Source organism: Borostomias antarcticus, assembly GCF_949987555.1.
Source record: "Borostomias antarcticus genome assembly, chromosome: 9".
Lineage (NCBI taxonomy): Eukaryota > Metazoa > Chordata > Actinopteri > Stomiiformes > Stomiidae > Borostomias > Borostomias antarcticus.
Window position 1 is genome coordinate 16,381,203 of NC_140242.1, and position 24,951 is coordinate 16,406,153.

The 24,951-nt window shown below is 45.7% G+C and overlaps 2 protein-coding genes across 5 annotated transcripts in view; both read right to left on the bottom strand.

Moving 5' to 3' along the window:
• LOC311313223 (E3 ubiquitin-protein ligase HECW1-like) overlaps positions 1-20,371 on the bottom strand; it is a 204,075-nt gene extending 183,704 nt beyond the window's left edge. For 2 of the 4 annotated variants that reach the window (XM_084443317.1, XM_084443315.1), the window contains exons 1-5: positions 20,182-20,371; positions 19,652-19,792; positions 14,434-14,548; positions 1,002-1,098; positions 1-73 (exon numbers count right to left, since the gene is read on the bottom strand). The exon at positions 1-73 is cut by the window's left edge and continues 11 nt beyond it. In XM_084443317.1, the coding sequence (XP_084299443.1) occupies positions 1-73; positions 1,002-1,098; positions 14,434-14,548; positions 19,652-19,792; positions 20,182-20,355 (600 nt within the window). In that variant the 5' untranslated portion in view covers positions 20,356-20,371. Of the gene's footprint in view, positions 74-1,001; positions 1,099-14,368; positions 14,381-14,433; positions 14,549-19,651; positions 19,793-20,181 lie in introns of those variants that run through there. The other 2 variants (XM_084443316.1, XM_084443318.1) reach the window with 2 other exon arrangements.
• A 2,034-nt stretch (positions 20,372-22,405) lies between these two features.
• Positions 22,406-24,951, bottom strand: part of LOC311312853 (E3 ubiquitin-protein ligase HECW1-like) — a gene marked incomplete at both ends in the record, with an annotated part of 124,868 nt that continues 122,322 nt past the window's right edge. The window contains 3 exons of the mRNA XM_084442860.1: positions 22,406-22,496; positions 23,979-24,147; positions 24,238-24,380. Coding sequence (XP_084298986.1) covers positions 22,406-22,496; positions 23,979-24,147; positions 24,238-24,380 — 403 coding nt within the window. The remainder of the gene's footprint in view (positions 22,497-23,978; positions 24,148-24,237; positions 24,381-24,951) is intronic.

Below are 24,951 nucleotides of genomic sequence, written 5' to 3' on the forward strand. Positions count from 1 at the left end.
GACCAGGTCTGCATCACATGACAGCTTCTTCACCCCCTGAGCCCCCTCTGTACGGATGTAGTGAATCTTCTCCCTGATTGGTCAACACAAAGCAGCAGAAGTCAGACATTCAGCCAATAGCAGCACAGATCTCAATCGATGTGTCTCTGATGTAGAAAACTATGTTAATGGGCTGGAAGGTATTCCTTAGCTGGGCTGCATGACCTAAATGCCTTGGAGAGAGGAATAACTACTGGCCAGCTAAACTCTCCTGGAATGTTTGATCAACAACTATTATTATTGTGTGCCTGAGTGAGTGGGACTAGATTAGCTAGTATTCTGAACTGCTTTTAAAATAACAATCAGCATTCCACCTCTCTTAGACAGGACCAGCCCCCGAGCCAGCCAGCCAGCCAGAAACTGACAGGAGATTACCAAACTGCAATTAGAAGGCCCTGATTGATAACTATCACTCTGTCTCCCTCCCTCTCACTCCACCCTTCTCTCCCTCTTCCACTCTCTCTCATCCTCCTCCTCTCTCCTTCTTCCACTCTCTCTCTCAGGAAAATTTAATCTTTACAATAGTTACAGTATATGGATAAACAGTTTTGGTATCAGCCCAGAACTGTCTTAGTGCACGCACACCTGTCCTTTCACACCTGTCCTATCACACCTGTCCTATCACACCTGTCTTTTCAAACCTGTCCTATCACACCTGTCCTAGCACATCTGTCCTATCACACCTGTCCTATCACACCTGTCCTAACACACCTGTCCTAGCACACCTGTCCTATCACACCTGTCCTATCACACCTGTCCTAACACACCTGTCCTAGCACACCTGTCCTAACACACCTGTCCTATCACACCTGTCCTAGCACACCTGTCCTAGCACACCTGTCCTATCACACCTGTCCTAACACACCTGTCCTAGCACATCTGTCCTAGCACACCTGTCCTGCCTGTATAGTCAACATGTATAAATGGAATGGATAGAAACAGAAGAGAGTATGGTCAGTCACCTGAGAGCGTGGTTCCTGGACAGGCTAGGCTGGCGTTCCTGAAGCATCTCCAGGATGTTTGGCTGATGAAGGAAAGCCACTATCTTGTCATTGTAGGCTGTGTATAGAGGGACAGAAAGATAGTTAGGCAGATGTAACCCATCTGTGTCAGCATTCCCAGGGTGCGATCAGAAACAGGGTCTCCCACTTGGGAGGCGGACGTGCTGACAGTTGCGCCAATAGGGACGTCCCCCTTGGACGGACTTGAGGAGTGAGTTTCACCAGCTACTCCACGTTTCACTTGGTTACACAAACAGACAGACAGGCAGACAGATAGATAGAGGACATTGGAGTATGAGTATATGACTGACCTATGTTGCTCAGTTATGAAGTAGACAAGATGAATATGGCTGGGATCAACTTGACTCAGTCATAGTCCACATTCCCTCTCTCCTAGTAAGTGTATAATGAGGTATAATTATACCATTATACACTTATACTGACAAGCTTTGATGCCGGGACATTATACTGCTTATTAATCTGGGAGAGAACTCTATTCTCACACAGAGAAAGCTAAAACAAACATTAATCCCATACACTAACCCTAAAGAAACACAGCCATAAGAATGGGATTTGTTGGATCCAGACTGATTGATGATATGTACGAATATCTGGTTAAAGACTCCAGGCTTTTCTTTTTCTACTCTATATATCAGTTTGGTCTATTCTGCAGATAATTAAACATATCTTAAACTGTGTGTATGAATATCGTAGTGAATTTGAAGATGCTCTCAAACTATCTGACAGTGTTGGTTCGACTGACTTCTTCAACGTTTCAGCGTCCTAGCCTCCATCTATACTGTGTGAGAGAAGCGACCGATCGCTCCCTGCCATCGCAGACTTCAGTCCCAGCCGTGTGGAAGCCCGTCCAAGCCCCTGGAGCTGACAAAACCCAGACAGAACCCAGCCCTCTCAGAACTCAGCAGAGGACTTGCATTCTGCTGCCTCAAAGTCAAAGATCTGTTATTACAGCAAACCCTGCTCCTCTGAAACACTGCCGCCTGCATCCCGCCCCTGTCCAGACGGAGGGAGAGAGGAGGAGGGAGAATGGAGGAGTGTGTATGTTTGTGTGTGTGTGTGTTTATCTGATTTAGGACCAGATGTCAGGGTAATTAGCATGTGGCGAATAAAAGATGTGTCTCTGAGGTTTCACTGTACTGTGTGTTGCACTGTGTGTGTGCATGTGTGTGTGTGTGTGTGTGTGTGTGAGAGAGAGAGAGAGAGAGAGGGAGAGAGAGAGAGAGAGAGAGTGCATGCGTGTGTGTGTGTGTGTGTGTGTGTGTGTGTGTGTGTCTGGCTTTGCATGACAGAGAGTCCTGGAATCACAGCTCCAGACAGGAAAGCTATCCAAACACACAAAGCCGAGGTGTGGAGTAGAGACTCTTACTCTTACTGAGAGTCTTTACTCCACACCTCAGCTCTGAGTCTTTACTGAGTCTTTATTAAAGGAGTAGTAAAGGGAAAATGCATGTTTAGCCCTGTTTTAAGGTTACTTATGATCATATACAATGGTTCAGATCAAAAAGTTGACAAAGCTAGCATTTTCGAGAAAGTTGATAATTGCTCTACCACCAGTGTTAATTTCGTTGACGAGAACTATGATGAAAACTATTCGTCAACGACATTTTTTGGGTTATCGTCACGAGACGATAACTAAATAAAAATGAATGTATGATGACAAAAACTATGACTATATCTATTCACATTTTCGTCAACAAATAAAAACTAGACTGAAATGGTTATGGAGGGACGTATGGGAAAAGTTCAAATCAGAATGTCGAGGTTCGGGATGTGCGCAGTTGGATCATGGATGTATTAATAGAACGAGTTGGATGCAACCTACAGGTAGCCTGTGTGTATAGCCTACATTTGAATAGTACCGTTGCTACACCGGCCGGCGGGAAGTCAACTAACAGCATACGACTGCTGCGCCTGAACTGTTCAGTAAATGACCACAGTTCAGAAATGTCTTTGTCAACGTTCGCACACACCAGGAGAAAGAGGAGAGCAGACATCTGGATAAACTTCATATTTGATGCAAAGGAAAACAAAACCATTTGTAAACCGTGTGGGGTGAAAATGACTGGCAAAAATACAACAAACTTAAAGCGACATTTGGAGAACAGTCATCCCGAAATTCACGAGAAGGTAAGCACCCCCCCCACCCCCGGCTTACGTTACTGTATTAGCTAAACCCAAGCTGGTGTGTTTTTGAAATACTTCAAATACAATACAAGCTAAAAGAAACCAGTGTTTCACGTAGGTTTGTGGCGGGGGAGAACGTAAGTGTCTGATTATTGCAACGCTAACGTTAGTGGCTAGCTAATGTTAGGCACAGGTTAGCTAACGTTACACTGTGTAGCAACAAGTGGGGCTATGGTTGTGGCGGCTGGCGGGGTATCTAGCGTTAGCTAGTCTGGGTAAGCTAGCTAAGCAACTACTGCTGCTGTCTAATGTTATACTGTAGCTAGATGGATAAGACACGAACAGTTAGCTACCTGGCGCCGCCATAGCCCCTCTCCTCCGGTGTGACGTTAGCTAGCCTGTGCCTGATGTTAGCTAGTCTGACTAGCCAACTAGTGCTGACATGATAATGTTATAGCGTGCTATATCAGGCACAAACACAGGGGAGAGGAATGCTTCATTATGAAACTGTCTGACAGAAGCAGCCACACTTCTGTCAGTCTGCCCCAGGGCAGCTGTGGCTACAGATGTATCTTACCACCACCGGTATGACTGTGTCTGAATGAATACTGGACTCTGTAAAGCGCTCTGGGTTTCATGAAGGGTGCAATATAAATCCAACTTGATTGATTGATTGAACTAAGCCTGTTAAATTTGAGTTGTCTAAATGGTAGATTTTGTCGACTAAAATCGTAAGGATATTTAGTCAACTAAAACTAGACTAAAACTTAAACAAGTCAGATGACTAAAATGTGACTAAAACTAAATGGCATTTTAGTCAAAAGACTATGACTAAAACAAAATCATAATTTGCTGTCAAAATTAACACTGTCTACCACCGTTTTGGTCATACAATGGATATGGATGGGCATCTTGAAAAATAATTCAAAAACATGTTAAACTCTCGATTTCAAAGAAAAGAAGCTCACCGAGGGGGTAATTGGTGTCCATTGGTGTTCTGACATCAAATGCGCCGCAAAGTATGAATCCTTTTATTGATCATTTTATGAAATCCATTGACGTGTATTGACTTGACTTGTATCATAACCGTACTCAGCGAATGGAAAATAGCACCACAAACTGAGCTATTAGCCCTGTGTTGTACCCGCAACAGGAGCTCTCTGGGACGGCCACAATGTGATGCAGCTTGGCTTGGCATAGGGGGTTCTGGAGCTCTGTAGCCTGGCTGTACGATCGCAAAGTTGTGAACAGAAAAAATACCACATACGAGCAAATATAACCTGCTCCGCTATAATGAAACTGTTAAAACTAAGATGCCTGGATAAAGAAATAATTTTTCGAAACGATATATTTGACAGAATCAGTATTTTACGCAAGCTAGTTCTTAATGCTAATTCAGACACACTAACAGAGTGGGGGGGGAGCTGTGAATGCGCATTGGAAATCCACAGGAACGTGCAAACTGTTCGTGAACGCGGCGGGGTCTGAGAAAAGCACAACTGCGCATGTCAAAAGGGGTCGATTCGGCAAGATGGCGCTGATCAAAATGTTTCAGGAAGTAAATCGCTTCCTGGCCCCTTGAGATCAATCTACAGAGGGGATTCAGGAAGCGGAACTACTTACGGTAGCTATTGTTATTGTTTATGTTGCTAGGCTACCTAGTTTGCGGAAGTTTACACACGTATGTGCTGCGACTAAATAGTTCTATGTTACATTTTTTTAAAAGCCTTTCCAGATGAACTAGAATCTTACTTTATGGTGGATTATATGTCAGAACGCCCACTAACACCTCGGTAAATTTCTTGTCTTTGAAATTGGGAGTTTAACATTTTTAACAACGTTTTTTGAATGATTTTTCACGGTGCCCACCCAGATCCATTGTATGACCAAAACGGAGACTTTCTCAAAAGTGTTAGTTTTGTCAATGTTTTGATCTGAACCATTGTATATGATCATAAGTAACCTTAAAACAGGGCTAAACATGCATTTCCCCTTTACTACTCCTTTAATGCGCCGTCAATCTCATTGACGAGGCCATTGATAAGATCAAGCGGTAGGCTACTTTGCTTTGCGTACGTAGCAACCACTTGCAGCAACCTCGCCTTTTTCGTATCCTATTACAAAAATGCACTCATCAATCCCACTCCAACACTACCACACCCCTACCAGCAAAAACGAGTGCCCTGGAGCTAGAAATGTTCAAATAAACGTGTACAACCCGAATTATGCTTATATATATATACAGATGTGAGAACATAAGAATGTAACTTGACCCGCGGTATTATAACAGGCGCTTTACGGCATTCCGCACCACCGCTCGCATGCCCATAGTGGGTGCAGTAATACTAGGCTACTCATTGACCCATTGCTGTAGCTCATCTCGCACATAAGATGAGCCTACCGTATTATTATTATTAGAACTCCTTGTTCTCTGTCTGGTTGTAATTTAATTATTACGAAAAAAGCCTATCTATTTATAGTTTATATCTCTGTAACTGTCGCCGGGTCTATATCTGTTAACTCATGTGTCGGGACAAGTACAAGTTTAATACAGTAGGCTAACTGAGTGTTCTCATATGGAACATGGCATCAGGACGAGTAAGATGGCTAACGGAGCTGACCAGAGATGTGTTTGAAATGGTTCACTCACTCCCTATTCCCTTATGTAGTGCTACCATGGATGTATTGAGTGCTACTCATAGTGAACTACATAGGGAATGATTTAACAGTTTTGGGACACTACATGGAATGTCATTGCGTAGGATATTCATGACGCAAACAAGCAGACGCGCCGATCACTGATGGCAGCAGGTTGAAATATCAGGTAGTATTCAGGTTCCATGTTTAGTTGAATGATAAATCCCATATAAATGTTTGGAATTCTAATGATGTGCAAGTGTGATTTTGTCAACTTTAGTGCTGTCTGCTAATAGCAGGCTGTGAAGCTGCACGATAAGACCGTGATAGCAAGTTAGCTCACGACAGCAGCTTCCATAATATTAACGGTAGCTGTCGGTGGCTAAAAAGCAGATAGCTAACTTTACAACGATGATTCCTGTAGCTATTTTGATTTTGATGCTATTAGTTCAACTTCTGTTTCTCGGGCAGGAACGGAGACGAACTCGCATTAGCAGCAAAGCAGCTACAGGAATGATCTTAACATTAGCTAACTGCTTAAGCCACTGATAGCTACCGTCTTCTTCACTTCTCCTTCGGTAAAACATGACACCGTTGTATTGTGGTATTGTGGAGGGCTTAGGCAGAAGCAGGAAGAGAAACCCGTCATGGGACCTTAAATCAGCATATCATTGCGTCATGAAGACCGACGACTTGCTACATTAGGCTACCTCCTGGAATACCCCAAGGTCTTTCATATTGAAATTCTCTTGATGGTCTGGGAAGTTGTGAGACGTGTTAAGGGAGTGCATCAGTCGTGAGCCTTGACAGTAGGCTACCAGCCTGCGCTGCGCTCAGCACAAAGTTGGATGAATGGATGAACTTATTGGAATCCTGGAAAATGTTTATTGAGCTCTAAAATCATGAAAGCATGAATGTAAAAATGCAGCAATAGAAGTAGTCTAGATGAGATGGTGGTTTAAATGAATGGCAACACGTAGCCTAGAGGAAAGCATAAATTGAGACTGGTGATAATGCTGATAATCTACAGTAGGGCCTACCTCTGGCTGAGTTCATGGTTACAACCATTCATCTCTTACACATGGGCCTATACAATACTTGCACAATCTACTTTGGACGTTAAATCCATCCATCTATCAATCAAACTAGCGAATTCAATCCAACACCTGTGGAATGGCCGGTCATGGCAAAGCACCCGCTAACGCAGGTTCATCCAGTTTATTTGAATATGAAATAATTTTTTTGGGGGGGTTACAATAGTCTAGTCCAGGTTCGCTGGCAAGTGGCGAGCTAGTCAGATGGTGCATGCATGTGTGGACATTGTAGGCCTACTCTCTAAAACCTAAAGAATAAAAGTAGGCTACGTTCAACATTCATTGGAGTGGTCCAGTTGGATAGGCTAGTCTTATCTAAATAAATTGAGGACCTGTATTTTCAGTGTTTGCTGGTAGCGAATGCCACAGACAGACAGGGAGGAAATCTATTCGTTTCATTGTTTCATTGGTTGTGCTCTGTATGCACAAGATAGTTAATGTCCGGATATAATTGGCAGTAGGGCGGGAAAAAACCCTATCAAAGGCCATGATTAGAAGGGATTTGAAGATGTAATTGGTCATTTTAAATGGGCCTACTTTATCTTTTGATGGCTCTTTCCATGTTTTTCAGTTTTACCCTTTTCATCAATAAAACATAATTTTTACAACCACGTCTCATTGATTGGGAAGGCATTTAGAGCTGCCAGTCTATTAGCCTACATTCGGACTCAGAGGATAACTGTTTATTGAGAAACAATTGCAGGCTGGGCTATATAAAGAAATACCACAATGCATGTAGTCTAGATATATTACATTATGGTTAGGCTATAGCCTACACTTTATGGTAGACTGCCCTCTCGCTCGCTAAGCAGGCTACATTGTGGCTGTTTTGTTCATCGCAGAAGTCTATAGCCTAGGCTACACATTAAAAAAAAATGTTTTTTTTATATAGGCCTAGAAGGAAGCAGAATATGTGGAAATTTAATTTTAGCCTATTTTAATACAATTCAAATTGTGCTTAGAGGGAATTATTTTCAACGGACATTATGACCTGAGCATCATGCCAACACTAGCCTAACTGATGAAGTCGTGGCCTTCAACTTTGCATGATTTGCATTTGCATTTGTTTTTAATTGAATTGAAACCTTTATTGCCCCAGAGGGGAATTTGTTGAGCACACATCAAGCATACAGAAAACATAGAAATGTACGCCCATCACCAACACCACAATGTCACCAACCACCATGTTACATTAATGTTACTTAAAGCAACATATGATTTGTATGTGTCTGTAGGCCTATGACGCCTTTCTCATATTTTTAAGAATAAAGCCTAGGCCGCACTTTAACAAGAATATAGCCTACACTTCACAAAAGGAGAAGAATCGATGAAACGGCTACAAGAACAGCATTTTGGCCAAGGATCCAAATAAAACAGTAGTCTACTATACAGATGCAGCATAGAACGTAGATACATAATACTTATCCAATTAATAATTATCTAAGTTAATATAGGCCTATGAGAACGCAACGCTTTTTACAGTAGGCTAGGCCTATGCGTCTTGTGATTGTACTGTAGCCTAGGCTACTACTTAAGGCTTATTAGGCCCTATTGAATTCCTTTTATAGCCCACACTCATTATTATTGAATTATCCATCCATCCATCCATCTTCATCCGCTTATCCGGGGTCGGGTCGCGGAGGCAGCAGCTCCAGCAGGGGGCCCCAGACATCCCTTTCCCTAGCAGCATCAACCAGCTCTGCCTGGGGAATCTTTAGCCGCTCACAGGCCAGTGCGGAGATGTAGTCCCGCCACCTAGTCCTGGGTCTACCCCGCGGACTCCTCCCAGCCGGACACGCCTGGAACACCTCCCTAGGGAGGCGCCCAGGAGGCATCCTCACTAGATGCCCGAACCACCTCAACTGGCTCCTTTCGACGCAAAGGAGCAGCGGCTCTACTCCGAGTCCCTCCCGGATGACTGAACTTCTCACCCGATCTCTCAGGGAGACCCCAGCCACCCTCCGGAGAAAACTCATTTCGGCCGCTTGTATCCGTGATCTCGTTCTTTCGGTCATGACCCATCCTTCATGACCATAGGTGAGGGTGGGGACGAAGATAGACCGGTAGATCGAGAGCTTTGCCTTTTGGCTCAGCTCTCTTTTCGTCACAACAGTGCGGTAAAGCCACTGCAGAACCGCACCAGCTGCTCCGATTCTCCGGCCAAACTCCCTCTCCATGGTTCCCTCACTCGTGAACAAGACCCCCAGATACTTGAACTCCTTCACTTGGGGGTAAGGACTCATTTCCTACTCGGAGCGGACAGGCCACCGGTTTCCTGCTGAGAACCATGGCCTCAGCTTTAGAAGTGCTTATTCTCATCCCAGCCGCTTCACACTCAGTTGCGAACCTATCCAGAGAGTGCTGGAGGTCGCAGGCAGCTGATGCCATCAGGACCACATCATCTGCAAAAAGCAGCGACGTGATCCCCAGCTCACCGAACTGCAAACCCACCTCCCCACGGCTACGCCTCGATATCCTGTCCATGAAAATCACAAACAGGATTGGTGACGAAGCGCAGCCCTGGCGGAGGCCAACCCCCACCGGAATGGAAGACGACTTACTGCCGAGAACCCGGACACAGCTCTCGCTCTGGGTGTACAGGGATTGGATGGCCCTAAGTAGGACCGGGTCCCGCATAACCCTCCACAAGACCTCTCGAGGGACCCGGTCGTAAGCCTTCTCCAAGTCCACAAAACACATGTAGACAGGTTGGGCAAACTCCCAAGCCCCCTCCAAGATCCTTGCATGAGTGAAGAGCTGGTCGGTAGTTCCACGACCAGGACGAAATCTGCATTGTTCCTCTTCGATCTGAGGTTCGACTATCGGCCGGACCCTCCTTTCCAGCACCTTGGAGTTAAGTTTCCCTGGGACGCTGAGTAATGTGATGCCTCTATAGTTCGCACACACCCTCTGGTCCCCTTTTTTGAATATTGGGACCACCACCCCAGTCTGCCACTCCTTCGGCACTGACCCAGACTTCCACGCAATGTTACAGAGGCGTGTCAACCAAGACAGCCCCTTAACACCCAGCGCCTTCAGCATTTCGGGACGGATCTCATCAGTCCCTGGGGCTCTGCCACTGTGGAGTTGTTTGACTACCTCAGTGACCTCCTCCAAGGAAATTGACGACCCCCCATCATCTTCTGGCTCTGCCTCGATCGTAGAGGGTGGATTAGTCGGGTTCAGGAGTTCCTCAAAGTGCTCCTTCCAACGCTCAACAACCTCCTCAGTTGAGGTCAGCAGTGTCCCCTCCTTGCTGTATACAGCTTGGATGGTCCCCCGCTTTCCCTTCCTGAGGTGTCTGATGGTCTTCCAGAAACACTTTGGTGCCGACCGAAAGTCCTTCTCCATGGTTTCTCCGAACTCCTCCCACACCCGCTGCTTTGCCTTGGTCACGGCCGAAGCCGCAGCCCTCCGGGCCAGTCGATACCCTGCAACTGCTTCTGGGGTCTCCCGGGCTAACATATCCCGGAAGGCCTCCTTCTTCAGTCGGATGGCTTCCCTGACCACCGCTGTCCACCACGGTGTCCGAGGGTTACCGCCCCTTGAGGTACCTATGGCCCTCAGGCCACAGCTCCCAGCCGCAGCTTCAGCAATGGAGGCTTTGAACACCGACCACTCATGCTCGATGTCCCCAACCTCCGAAGGGATGCCTGAGAAGCTCCGCCGGAGGTGGCAATTGAAATCTCTCCGGACAGGCTCTTCCTCCAGACGTTCCCAGTTCACCCTCACTACACGCTTGGGTTTTCCAGGTCTGTCCAGAAGCTTCCCCCGCCATTGAAACCATCTCACCACCAGATGGTGATCAGTGGACAGCTCTGCCCCTCTCTTTACCCGAGTGTCCAAAACGCATGGCCTCAGATCAGATGATACGATAACGAAATCGATCATCGACCTTCGGCCTAAGGTGTTCTGATGCCAGGTGTACTTGTGGGCATCCTTGTGTTCGAACATGGTGTTTGTTATGGACAAACCGTGACTAGCACAGAAGTCCAACAACAAAACACCACTCGGGTTCAGATCGTGGTGGCCATGCCTCCCAATCACTCCCCTCCAAGTTTCTCCATCATTGCCTACGTGTGCATTGAAGTCCCCCAGTAGGACAGTGGAGTCCCCTGCAGGAGTCCCCAAAAAGACTGAACTCAGGGTCTGCAGGAAGGCCAAGTACTCTGAACTGCTGTTCGGTGCATAAGCACAAACCACAGTCAGAGTCCCCCCCCCCACAGTCCTAAGGCGCAGGGAGGCGACCCTCTCATCCACTGGGGTGAACTCCAGCACAGAGGCGCTCAGCTGGGGGCTAGCTAGTATAGCCACACCTGCCTTACGCCTCATACCGTGAGCAACTCCGGAGAAGAACAGGGTCCAGCCCCTATCCAGGACTTTGGTTCCGGTGCCGGTGCTTTGCGTGGAGGTTAGCCCCACCAGGTGTAATTGGTATCGCTCCACCTCCCTCACAAGCTCCGGCTCCTTCCCCCCCAGCGAGGTCACGTTCCATGTCCCCAGAGCCAGCCTTTGCCGCCCGGGTCCGGTCCGTCGGTGCCCCACGCCTTCACCGCCACCTAGTTGGCAGCGCACCCGACCCCGACAATTCCTCCCGCGGGTGGTGGGTCCACGGGACGATGGAGGAGGAGATGGTGCTTCCACATTGCTTATTCGGGCTGGGCCCGGCCGGGCTCCATGGTAAGCCCGGCCACCAGGCGCTCGCAGGCGGGCCCTCCGTCTGGGCCTGGCTCCAGACGAGGGCCCCGGGCTTCCTCCGGGCCGGGTCTCTCTTCCTCTTGGTTGTTTCGTCATCGGGATTTTTACCTGTAACCCCAGGTAGGGGGGCTAGGGGGTACTACCACTTGCCCAAGGTGGACCCCCAGACTAGTGGAGGGAAGGAGGCGTCTTACTTCTCCATTCTAGTTTTGCAACTAGCCACTGCCACAGTTTAGTATTATCGAATTATCTAGTTGATATATGAATGAATAAAACAATAAGCCGTTTCAAATAACAAAAATAGTAGGCTGTAGCAAGCGCGAAACTGCGCATTCCCTATAGCCGTTCATTGAACGGCTGGCGGCCGGTATAAATAAATAAAAACATACACGATATTTTGTTATTTGAATGAACTTGAATATATATATATTCAAGATCATTGAAATAACAAAATATTGTGTATGTTTTTTTTATTTATAATTTAACAATAGGGGGTGCAACAGAACACAATTTTAGGGAAAGTCATTGACAGGCGGACTTAAATGTTTTATTAAAATATAGTTATGTGCAAATGAAAACCCACAATTGTCCAATGGACGTCTATGGCGGTTCTAGTGTTAAGACCTTACCCCGATTTTGAAAATCAGATAAAGGCGTTCACAAGACCATTTCAATAATCGCATTATTACAATTATCGGTTGATCGGCGTACAGTGTGCATGTGAACGCACTCACTGTCAAACCTGCCGCTCTGTATGCACAAGATAGTTAATGTCCGGATATGATTGGCAATGAGTGATCTTTACTCATGGCGAATATGTCAATTTTGTATGGATCCACAAGTCGATCAAGCTTATTTTTTCTTTGTATCGTGCTGAAGCCATATAGCCTACTGCGCTCAGACTTGGCTACATTAGCTGGTGCCCCATCTTCAAATTTACTTCCGGGGTTTACGAGTAGCCTACCAGTTGAATGCGTTCCAGAAACAAAACGCAAAACCCCCACGTTCACCACATCTTTACTAACAAATATATTTACAATACTGTTATTTTGCGCATTTGACCTAACAGCCACCACGTCTTGACCCGACGTCAGTTACCGAGATAGATAGGCTACTGTAGGTCTAGATATAGGTGTTCGTAATAATTAAATTACATCCAGATGGAGAAAACATGTGTTTGAGAACAAGGTAATAATAACAATTAAACGTTATTTGTATAGCACCTTTCATACAGATAAATTCAGCTCAAAGTGCTTTACAACAGAGCATTTAAATTAAAGAATGTGAAATTTAATGATGCTTCATTCATAGACTATAGGAGAAAAACACTGAGCCCAGCCTGCTAAATCTACTCAAAGACGCCACCTGGCGGTGGTGCATCACTAAAACGAAATAACACCCATCTGAAATCCCACAAGATTTCCAACGGGATTTCCCTGCCAAATACCGCGGAAGGTGAAATGCTGCAGCATGTGACATTTCTAACTTCCCACATCTGTAGGCTTATGTGAACAAGGCCAACCCAAATAGGCGAGATAGCCTATGTTGCCTGGCAACCATTTCGTTCAGAACTATAGCCTATCGCGGAAGATTATTTAAATACTAAAATGATTTTTAGTTATTGAAATACTAAAATGATTTTTACGGGGGTTTTAGGCCCTTCGCTATCGCTAACAACGCCCCGTAGCTGCTGTAAAATCCTATGTAACCCACTGTCTCTCGTGGTCAATTACTTAAATGACTAGCGTCTAGCTTGTTAAGCAGGTGGGAAGTCGGCTAATTTAGGCTCAGCTGGCGCTGTATGAGACTTACTTGTCTTAAATGCAAGTTATAGTTTGGCAACTGAGGCTTAGGGGGCAAACAATGCACTTGTTTCATTTATGTGTTACCTGGTTAGCTGTAATCACTCAGGCCACTCTGGATAGGGAAAGGGCAGGGGAGGAGATGTGTGTGCAGTACTGCTCAGCTGCTGCAGTGCGCCTCTGTTTGTGTCCGCTTTGCGAATTCACGTTGACAAGGGAAGAGAGGGAAGGGACGGGCATAGGCGGGCACGTGTGGGGGGTGTCTAGCAAAATTACAACCCATTTTATATTATTACACACTTTTAATTGAGAATGGATCGATGTCACCATGTGCCACATACAGTACACTGTAAAAAAAAATAAAAAAAATAAAAAAAGACTAACTTTCAAAAGGGCACTTGCCTGGTACAGAAGGCAAAGTGCAGGTACTCTAGCATCATCTAGTGTCTTTCTGTGCATGTCCTTGGTTCTGGGTAATGTAGTTCAGTAGTATAGTACTCAAATGGCATCCCCAGTGGTACAGAGTCAGGGTGGTAAAGAAAAGTAAGTAGCCTTGAGAACCAATGGTTCTGGAGTGTAGTGGCCCATAGGGTAGGAGCCTATCTCCAGATTCCTTAGTATGAGGCAGCTTGATGTACAAGTACACCCTGTGAACATGACGCTAGTATGTCGCAGGGACATACTCCCAATCCAGTCCTTGATGCTGAGAGCCAAGCAGGGAGGCATTGGGTACCTCCCAATCTCAGGGCAGACACTCTAACCATGAGGCCACAGAGCTGGTCAGTGTGGTTCTGGGTAATGTAGTTCAATACTAGTACTCACATGGCATCCCCAGTGGTACAGAGTCAGGGTGGGCCTGGGTAATGTAGTTCAGTACTAGTACTCACATGGCATCCCCAGTGGTACAGAGTCAGGGTGGGTCTGGGTAATGTAGTTCAGTACTAGTACTCACATGGCGTCCCCAGTGGTACAGAGTCAGGGTGGTTCTGGGTAATGCAGTTCAGTACTAGTACTCACATGGCGTCCCCAGTGGTACGGAGTCAGGGTGGTACTGGCTGCGTATAGCTGCTACCAGGCTGTTTCCTGGTCTGGTCACCAGAGACCCTCCGCGACTCATCGACACGTCGGACGCCTGGGACACAACACAAACATCACCATGAACACTGGGACACAACACAAACATCACCATGAACACTGGGACACAACACACACATCACCATGAACACTGATAGACCACACAGGACTTTGTCTGCATTCCAAATTGCGTTCTTCCATACTACTGTATATAGTATGCCAAAAATTGAAGTAGTATGTCCCCAATACATAGTATCCCACATGCAGTATGTACCAGGTACCAGGATGTCCTACTACATACAGTCGTATTTTGCAGTATGCAAGCCAGCACACTTTTCTGGCTATTCTGACCCAAATCATGTGTCACATGTTTGAGTCGCGCTGGAGGTGTTTTGATGAATCTCAGCTGTGGACGAGTGTCGCTTCATGAAGAGCGGCGGAAGTGGTCAAATTTCAAGGCGCAATGTTATGACAAGGTAGTATGTCCCAACTGGAAGCGTACTGCTTGCAATTTATTTTCTAGGGGCAGCTGTAGTACGTACTGGTAGTAAAAAGTAGAAGTATGCTGTCATAGAAATTGTAGTTTCACCACTTCCTTTGTAATTCACCATCTCCCTCAACCTTTCTCATAGCTGTGCTAACCTAATTCATGACAGGATGACCTCCAGGAGGTCAACACACCTAGACGTTGTCTACTTCAGAATAACCATCCTTTGTCCCTTTGTCCCTTCAAGAAATTACCGCCTTTTCTCATGTCACGTGTCTGTATTCTCAACCACTGTTGATGACGCCTGCCATTTAATATGACGTGTACAATGCATTAGCCAATCACATCCTGGAAGCGCCATACCTGTGTAATGCTTGAATATAAGGCTGCGCAAGACCAGGCTGCGGCACTTCACTTGGATAGACCACTCACGTGGGTTGTCCTGAAGTCCTTGCGCTCGTATGTTGTATGTATGTAAACCAGATTTAACCTGTTTGAGCGAATCTTGGCAAATCCTTTTTGACTAGATCAGTTAAAAATCCATTACAGTTGGCAACGCGGATGAAAAAAGGGAGAACTGCCTGTGTTGCTTCGGGATCTGAGTGGGTATTTGGAAAAACAATTTTCTCTCTTGCACCAGAGCGCAAGATGAGATTATTTCCCCAGTTCTTTCACTGGCTTCCTGAACTCACAGGTACATTTTGAACGAACCCTCTTATGGTTTTGAGTTGTATTTGCCTTGTTTTCATTTCGGATTGTGTTGTTGGTCTGGCGTATTGTTGAAAACAAACCCCCCGGGGGGGAGTAGGTGGTGGCAATCTAAGGCGTTGTTTTAACAATAGCGATGTATGATTGGTGATATTGTATTGTTCTTTGACTTCGTCCTTGTTTCGTTACTAGGGGTTTTGTCTTTCAGAAGAAGTGTGATTTTGGTCTTGTGACTCATTTGCTCCCTTGCAGTTGATGTACAGTTTAGATTGTTTATCGGCTGTAGTTTAGAACGGTTGAGTTGGTTTGGAGTCAATGTGCCAAAGTTAGCACAGAAACGGACTTCCCCTTTGGCCGGTCGCGGCTGTAATTCAAATCGCATGCAGTTGGGTGTTTCTCAATGGAGGTAGCTACTGGGAGTGATTTGGTGTTTCCAATCCGCGTTTCTGGGAGAAGCGTCCTTACCCATTTTTGTCCCGGGTGGTTGGCTGTAGCTAGGAGCTACTAAAGTGTTTCCAAGCAGATAGTTGGTGTTTCCAACCAGGCGGCTGGTGTTTCCAGACAGGCATATGCTTTTTGTTTAACGTACGTTTTTGGTTGTCCTTTGAGTTTTCGTGTCCCTACACAGGGTGTTCGTGGGTTTGTCTTTTACTGTTTGAGCTCGGTTTTGTCCTGTATGTGTTGTTAAGAGCGCCTAGTATCGAGGAAGGTATTGTTTACATTTTCGACACTGTTTCGACTGCCATAAATCGTAACTGCTAGGTTTCCGGTAGCTGGTCGTCTGGGAGACAAAGGAAACAACAACAACACTCCGCTCTCCCGTGATCCGCCATTGAGCCAGAGGGAGAACAATGGACCGGATGCTGGCTGAGTTACGTAGGTGTTTAATGTGTCTTTGTTTCTTTCGAAATTGTATTATTTTATTCTATTTCCTACTGTGCGTTTGAGTTTTGAGCTTTTCATTGCTATTTTGGATTGTATTCTTGTGCATTATGGGTTCCGCTACTAGCTCACCGCTTGATATCGTCAATTTGTCTGGTCCAGCTAAAATTGTTGCCCTAAAGTATTCTGATAGTGCCTGTTGACAGATTCCGCTATGGAATAAGCATAGCAGTTTTCCGTCTCCATCTGGTATGCTTAGCGTTAAAGCCTTGGCCAACGTTAGGGCTCAACTAGAAGCGTTTGAGAAAACTAAGGTGGGGAGGAAAAGTGGTAATGCTATCGATTGGGCTGCGTTTAAAATTTGGGCGTCAGTAGCGCGGGAAGGGTTTTTGAGGTCTATTGTTCTTCCCCCTTTCACTGCTCCCGCCATTATTAGGCATGTCCCTTCTCTCTCTGCCGTATCCCCTCCCAGTATTGCCTCTGCGCCAACCGATCCTTCTTCCCCGCCCATGCAGGCGCCTCCGCAATACGAATAAAGCGCGCCCCTTTCTCCCGACCGACCTGTAATTCCAGGTCCACACTCTTCTCCCGTCCATACTATCGCATCTTCTACGAGATATTACACTAAACAAGAACAGATAAAGAAGGAAGAATTGGCTAGAGCCATATCTGAGGCTAAGTTTAATTTGGAACAACTGCAACCGGCTAGCGATAGTCTGGAGGGACTGCAAATTCAAGCTCCACTGATAGGCTGCCCAAATCCTATTCCTCGCCCTTCTCAAGTAGATGATGCAGCTGGCTACGCGGCCTGGACTCCAGAGATTAGGGTTTATAGACCGTGGCGTTCTGATGAACTGCATGATGTAGCTTAAACCTTGCCCGATCCAACCAAAGACATTAACGAGTTCGAGAATCTTTTTAACAATTTAGTTCGAATGTATGAGCCTCACGTGGAGGAAATCGCCATGATCATGCGACAAGTACTTGGGTTAAAATGGGTGGATAAAAGATCCGTTTGATATAAGGTTGCCTTTTTTTATGCCGATTTTACTGGCCAAAACGCTGCACTGTTGAACAGAATCAAAACTCGCTTCCCTAAGAAAATGGACTGGGACCGTATCACATATTGTAAACAACGAATTGATGTTTTGAGTTTTGATGTTTTGAGTTTGAGATTTGAAACTTTTTGGGAACAGTTGGAATTAACTTTTGCCGCATAAAGTGGCATGGACAAAGCGAATGCTGACTACAAAAAGATCTTGAACCAACAGCTAATGAATAAAACTCTTTCTTCTTTGTCCGACCAAGTTAGGTAGACGTGCCACACCTGGGAGTCAACTTCTCTCGAGGAAGTTGTTGACCATTTCCGCAATGTGGAGCGTCTTCGTGATCATATTGAAAAGAGGGAGTTGAAAGAAATGAAGCTAGGTGCAGCCAGATTACAAGCTGCTCAGGTGAGACAGCTGGAAGACAGAAATTATGATGCATGTTTTCATTGTGGTGAACCGGATCACTGGATTAGAGAATGTCACAGTTACCGCAGGCAAAATGAGAGGGAGAATCCTGCAACCTGGGTTTCGGCGCCACCTGCTGGAATGAACAACCCACAACAACAGTCATGACTAGGCCAAGAACAGGCAGAGAGTCTAGCTGAGGGACAGTTAGATAGTACAGCTGTGCAGGATGAAGAGAAGGTTGTTTATATTTGTCAATACCTTCATCTGCATACAGCACTGCCTAACAACCCAATTATATATTTTTTATGTTTGTTAAATATCTCATGGTTATAGTTTTCAGGTGCACATTCATCAGTTTGGAGTGTTTTCGGAGTGTTTTTTTTTTTACAGACAACTGTCGTTCCGGGAGTGACGGATGAATGCCGAACCTGTCAGAACCAGGAGACAGGCACGGGACCGGAGGTGGAGATGGAGGTTACCGGCCTGCTTCCCTACAGATGGGCGACACCTGTGGTTCGTGGGATGCAGGGCCAATGCCATGTCACCTGACTCACCGTGGGCGACAGATAAGTAGGACATAGGGAAGATTGTCAAACCCAAGAGACCATTTCGTCCGAAGCGTGCCCAATACTCTGTCCTCAAATGCAGAAGAGGGAAGTTTTAGATAATTAATATTTTGTTAATTGTAAATGAAGCGAGTTCATTTTAGTGTTATTTTATTTGAGTAATGCATTTTTTCCCCCATCTCTGTTTCACCCTCAATGAGTTTTGGTTCGTGATTTGCATGTGGAAAGAAAATAATCAATTTTTTGTTAAATTTTTAATAATAAAATTCTCAGGACTTTTTACTCTGCTCCACCTAGTGGAGAGATTACTTCCTTTCCACATGTATAGCATAGCTGAATGTTTACACTTTGTGTTTGGATTTTATATTTGATTTCTATATTTTTATGTGCCTGCTTAGGCACAAACCGGGGAATTGTCATAGAAATTGTAGTTTCACCACTTCCTTTGTAATTCACCACCTCCCTCAACCTTTCACATAGCTATGCTAACCTAATTCATGACAGGATGACCTCCAGGAGGTCAACACACCTAGACATTGTCTACTCCAGAATAACCATCCTTAGTCCCTTCAAGAAATTACCGCCTTTTCTCATGTCACGTGTCTGTATTCTCGACGACTGTTGATGACGCCTGCCATTTAATATGACGTGTACAATGCGTTAGCCAATCACATCCTGGAAGCGCCATACCTGTGAATTGCTTGAATATAAGGCCGCGCAAGACCAGGCTGCGGCACTTCACTTGGATAGACCACTCACGTGGGTTGTCCTGAAGGCCTTGCGCTCGTATGTTTTCTCAATAAACCAGACTTAACCTGTTTGAGCGAATCTTGGCAAATCCTTTTTGACTAGATCAGTAAAAAATCCATTACAATGCGATTCGGAACGCAACCTTGGTTGGAACATCATCCTCAACCGAGCACCTGGAAGATCAGTGTCTTTTAAGAGCAGGTGCTGCTACTGACCCCCCCGCCCCCCCCTGTGTGTTTGTGTGTGTGTGTGTGTGTGTGTGTGTGCGTGTGTGTGTGTGTGTGTGTGTGTGTGTGTGTGTGTGCATGTACTGATGTGACCTCCCCGGCACTGTAGCTGCGTAGTCTCTGCAGGTGTCTGTTGGCCAGGTGGCTGGGCAGACGGCCGTCCTGCAGGGGGATCCTGGGGTCGATGAAGGTCGTCGCACGGCTGTTGTGGTCAACAAAGAACGACTGGAGGAAAAATAGGGGAAGACAACCACTAGAGAGAGCTGAGTAAAGCACTCAGACTGAGTGTCTCACCATACTAAATTAGGTGTGTGAGGTTATAGCAGCTGTGTGTGAGGTTATAGCAGATTTATGCCAGGTTATAGCAGATGTGTGTCAGGTGATAGCAGGTGTGTGTTGGGTTATAGATAAGATAGAGATAGATACTTTATTTATCCCCCTAGGGGGGAATTTGGCATTTCAGCAGTGGAATTACACTATGACACTAGATGCAGAGTAGTAGCATAAAAAAGAGGAAGAACAGGGACAGGTGTGTGTCAGGTTATCACATAACAGGTGTGTGTGTCAGGTTATAACAGGTGTGTGTCAGGTTATAGCAGTGTTGTAACTCCTACCTTCCCCTGAGGGTCAGTCTTGATCTCCCAGCCTCTGGGAAGCTCCTGCTGGGTGTCAGAGAACTTGTTGAGGAAGAACACCAGGTCACGGTTGTGTTGGTAACGCTCAAAGTTCCTGGCGTCACGACGCATCTTCAGGATCATGTGCTTCAGACAGGTGCTGTTGGTGAACATCCTGTATGCTCCCTGAGGCGGGTGGAGGGGCAGAGAGAGAGAAAGAGAGAGAGAGAGAGAGAGGGACAGAGAGGAGGAGGACAAGAAGGATATTACATGGTGTGTTTTGTTATCTCTGCCCCAGCGACAGCGCAGGGTGAGAGGTTATGTTTTTGGTGGCGTGTGTTTGTTTGTATGTTAGCGGGATTATGCATTCCAGCCGTGGCGATAACCACAATATCCCCACGCTAAAATGGAATGTTCGCACATCTTTTAATATCAATCCACCTCTTATTATTATCTGTCAGTGTCCAGATCAATTGTTTAAAAGATGTGCTGTAGCACTGTCGTTGCCTGGCAATGTTCCCTTTTTCAGTGGAAGTATCCGCAAATGATTAACAAATAGTTCCATTAAAATACATTTTAAAGTTCAGAGTCCACTCTGTCCACAGGTCACGTCTCATGTCTGCTCCCACTCCTGTAGCTGCAAGAGAGAGTCTGCAGCGATCAATAACCAGACTCTATTAATGGATCCCCCATCAGAACAAACAAACACCCCCACAGACAGGCCAGAACCACACCCGCTGGGCTCAGCTTGATGTGGTCATGACCGTGAGACAGAATCACACAGGACTGCATGTTTACAAAACAGTTACCTAGAAATAGCCAAGGTGTTCGACCATGTGTGAAGGAGCTACGAGCCGCAGTGAGGTAGCGAGGTGGATATGTGAGCCATAAGGCCCGATGCTCAGCCTGCATCTGGGCTCCATCAGGCTGAACGGACAGTTTGTTTTTGAATTTTTTGTTTGTTTATTTTAGATCTACAGTCTGGGTAGGAGCATGAAAGGAGGAGTGAGAGTCCACCTGACAACACAGGCCATGGAATTAAAAGTGTCTGCACACTGCTCCAACCAACACCAACATTGGATTGGTGTGCTTTGGTTTGTTGGTGACTGTTGACGTCGGTTGCATGGATTTTGCAGCTGAATTTTAAACTTCCAACATTCTAACAGCAACTGCCAACTTTAGAATGTTGGGTGTTGGTTGGCGTTGGTTGTTGTTGGTTAGTGTTAGTTGCAGACCTGCAAACTCCCGAGAGTGAAAAAGGTGACAAGGTCCGAAACCAAGTTATGGTAGGGGGGTCCGGGGGCATCCTCCCCCGGAATAAATATTTAGTGATTTGAATATGCAAATTACACTTTTTGGAGCATTTTGAAACTAGAATTTCTGTGCGAGTAGATACATGGCTCTTGCGAGGCGCATAGTATATCCATCCCAATTACAACCCCAAATACAATTATGTAGATATCCAGATTCACAGTTGAAACATTTTAATCAGAATTCCAATGTTTCTTTTTCCCTAAAAAGACAGAACAAATATCTCATAAAAAGTTGGTTATTTACTTAAGCAACCAAACAATTACTTTTTTTACACTTTATTCTCCCTGTTGCCTCTCAAAAAAAGACAACCAACCTCCATTGCCTGAAATGCAGGAAAGAATGAGACAGGGAGACATGATAGCTAGGGATGCTCCGATCGGAATTTTTTGGGCCAATACCGATCACCGATTATTTTCCTCAGGATCAGCCGATACCGTGAAAGATTTATTAAAAAAAACACACATAAAAAGCGACTTCTCCGCTTAGAATGGTCTTACCCATATTATTGTATCGATATGATGACACTGTCTTTGCTTGCATAGATTTAGATTAAGGTTGCCCATTATTATCACCTATTAACTCATAAATAGGCCCTTCAAATATTATTCTGTATATATCAGATTCAGTAGACTTCATACTTAAGTATGCAGTATACCATTCGGACCAATGCCAATTGAGTACAAAAAAGTTGATTTGTTTTCCCTTACTTTTATTTTGAAAGTCCTTGAAAGAACGCTACCGGTAGGCCTAAGTTTAATTTCACACCGCTTGAGTGGCAACTGGTAGTGTGCTGTGTCCTGATTTTAAACTGCAAAAATGCACAAAAAAATACTAAAATTTCACGTGTGCGAAACGGTTGCATGACGCCCCTGAAGAACCCAATATGAAAAACATGCAGAAGAATAGATCTTTAACGCTGTCCGTCCATGGTGAAGACGGACAGGAGCACTTGGTTGGCCCCCGGGCGCGTCCCCTGCTGCCTACGTCTGCTCCCGGCTGCCCTTGGAGGAAGGACGTCGGGATAGGTTAAGCGCAGAGAAAAATGTCATCTCCACATCTGTGCTGTATGATAAATAAAGATTCTATTCTATCAGAAGTCGCAATTCCATTCCACCTACAATTGCGCAAAACCTAAATATCGCAATAAAAAATTGATAATGGAAACACCTAAATTTCTAAAAACCTCTCAAATTTCGATAAAACGTTTTTACACTCTCATGAGGTGGTTTTTCAGCAGTTTCGATATAGAAGTATATCGCAAAAGCGTAATGGAAACACTTTTTTCGAATTGAGGCAGGAGAAGAAGAGGTAGGGGTCACGTGATTTGCTCGCTTAAAAAAATTACGCGATATGCCTCTGGAGCAAGTGGAAGACCATAAAGCAATGATACTTAGCTGGGAAACGTTAGCTGTTTAAGAGCGGAGCCGAGGGGAAAGCTAAAATAAAGTTAAAATATTACAACGGTTTGTTTACTTAATACATACACGGTTTACTTCCTGGTTGTGCTTTGCGTGAATTGTGTGGCGTTGCAAGACTAGACTACGAGAATTACGGCTCTTGCATAAAAAACACCTTTAAATGGAAACACCTGCAAGTCGCAATTGTACTTTGTCGAAACTTTCGAAATATCGCTTTTATTTTGCGAAAAATTGTAATGGAAACGCAGCTAGAGAGACTGACTGACTGACTGACTGACTGACTGACTGACTGACTGACTGACTGACTGACTGACTGACTGACTGACTGACTGACTGGCTGGCTGACTGACTGACTGGCTGACTGGCTGACTGGGCCAGGGAACAAATTACTGGTTATTTCTGGAACTTTCCCTCTCACTCTGGGAGGTTGCAGAATAACTATGCAGCTATTATTGTGATGAGAGAAACACAGCGTGGGGCCTTGTAGTGTTTTTTGTTGTGTAATTGTTTTCTGTGACTTTTATTTTGGAATTACTTGAACGAAAGCTACCGGACATAAGTTTAGTTTCTGCTTGAGGGGCAACTAATAGTGTCCTCTATCCTAATTTTAAACCGAAAAAATATCCAAACTATAGTTGATCAGAGATTTGGTTGACAAGTGATTAGCAGCAGTAGCTTTGGATATATTGGGCTGTATGAAAAAACACTGTATGAGGAGATCCTGGGAGAAAACTCGCTGTTGACATGACGTTATTCAACTGGAGATAAAGCAACGTTACATCCAACAGGATCTGTATTTATACCCTTGTCTGCTGTGGTTAGTCACTATTTCACATTCTGAATTGAATTGACCCACTACTCTATAACATTTAGCTTGTAGCATCCAAGTTTGCACTTATATCTATGCCAAGCTAACCAGTTAGTTAACTGGTTTATTCTAGCCTGAACATCAAACGCAGTCATTCTCCCCTCACCCCCCCCTTTTTGGAAAACTCCCCGGATCTGCGACTAGGCGACTAGTTTGCAGGTATGTAGTTGGAATTGGTTGGGGTGGTGTGCAGACACCTTAAGAGAGGGAGCACAGTGACCAGTGTCTGTATCCTGGAACTCACGTAGTTGGCGTGCAGGACGGTGAAGAACTCTGGGTGTGTGATGAACCTGACGGCGGGAGACTGGAGCAGAAGGGTGATCTTCTGGTTGGTGATGGGGGACAACGGCCCCTCCCTCCTGGGCTCTGGACAGAGACGGGACAGCACAGCGGTCAGCAATATGGACCCTCATCACACACACACAGATGTGTATGTGTGTGCGGGGGGGTACCAACCGGTGGCCTGAGGAGAGGAGTCTGTCTCTGTCTCTGTGCTGGCGCTCCTCTCCAGCCTACGACTCCCACAATCATCCTCTGTCGACAGCCTACGGCTCCCACAATCCTCCTCTGTCGCCATCGTCCTCTGGATGTTCTGGTACCTGCACAGGACGTGACATCATCACAGTATACCAGAAAGCCAGAGGAGCGTCTCTGAGCGCCCTCCTGTTCAGACCAGTTCAGACCTGTTCAGAACCTTCCAGCGGAGCTACCCTGAACCTGAGAAAACCTTCCAGGAGGAGGCGCTACCATGAACCTGAGAGAATCTTCCAGGAGGTGGAGCTACCCTGAACCTGAGAGAACCTTCCAGGAGGTGGAGCTACCCTGAACCTGAGAGAACCGTCCAGGAGGTGGAGCTACCCTGAACCTGAGAGAACCTTCCAGGAGGAGGAGCTACCCTGAACCTGAGAAAACCTTCAAGGAGGAGCTACCCTAAAACTAAGAGAACCTTCCAGGAGGAGGAGCTAGCCTGAACCTGAGTCTGTTTGCTCCAGTCTTCTGTGGTACTGTAACTAGAATGCTGTGCAGCACGGAGACTCTCCACTACGACCTCCAGAGTGGGGTGTCTAATGTGATATGTCCTGGTTGGTCAGTGGGCTCTCTGATGGAACAGAATGAGGTCAGCAGAGGGTAAATGAGTGTGTGTGTGTGTGTGTGTGTGTGTGTGTGTGT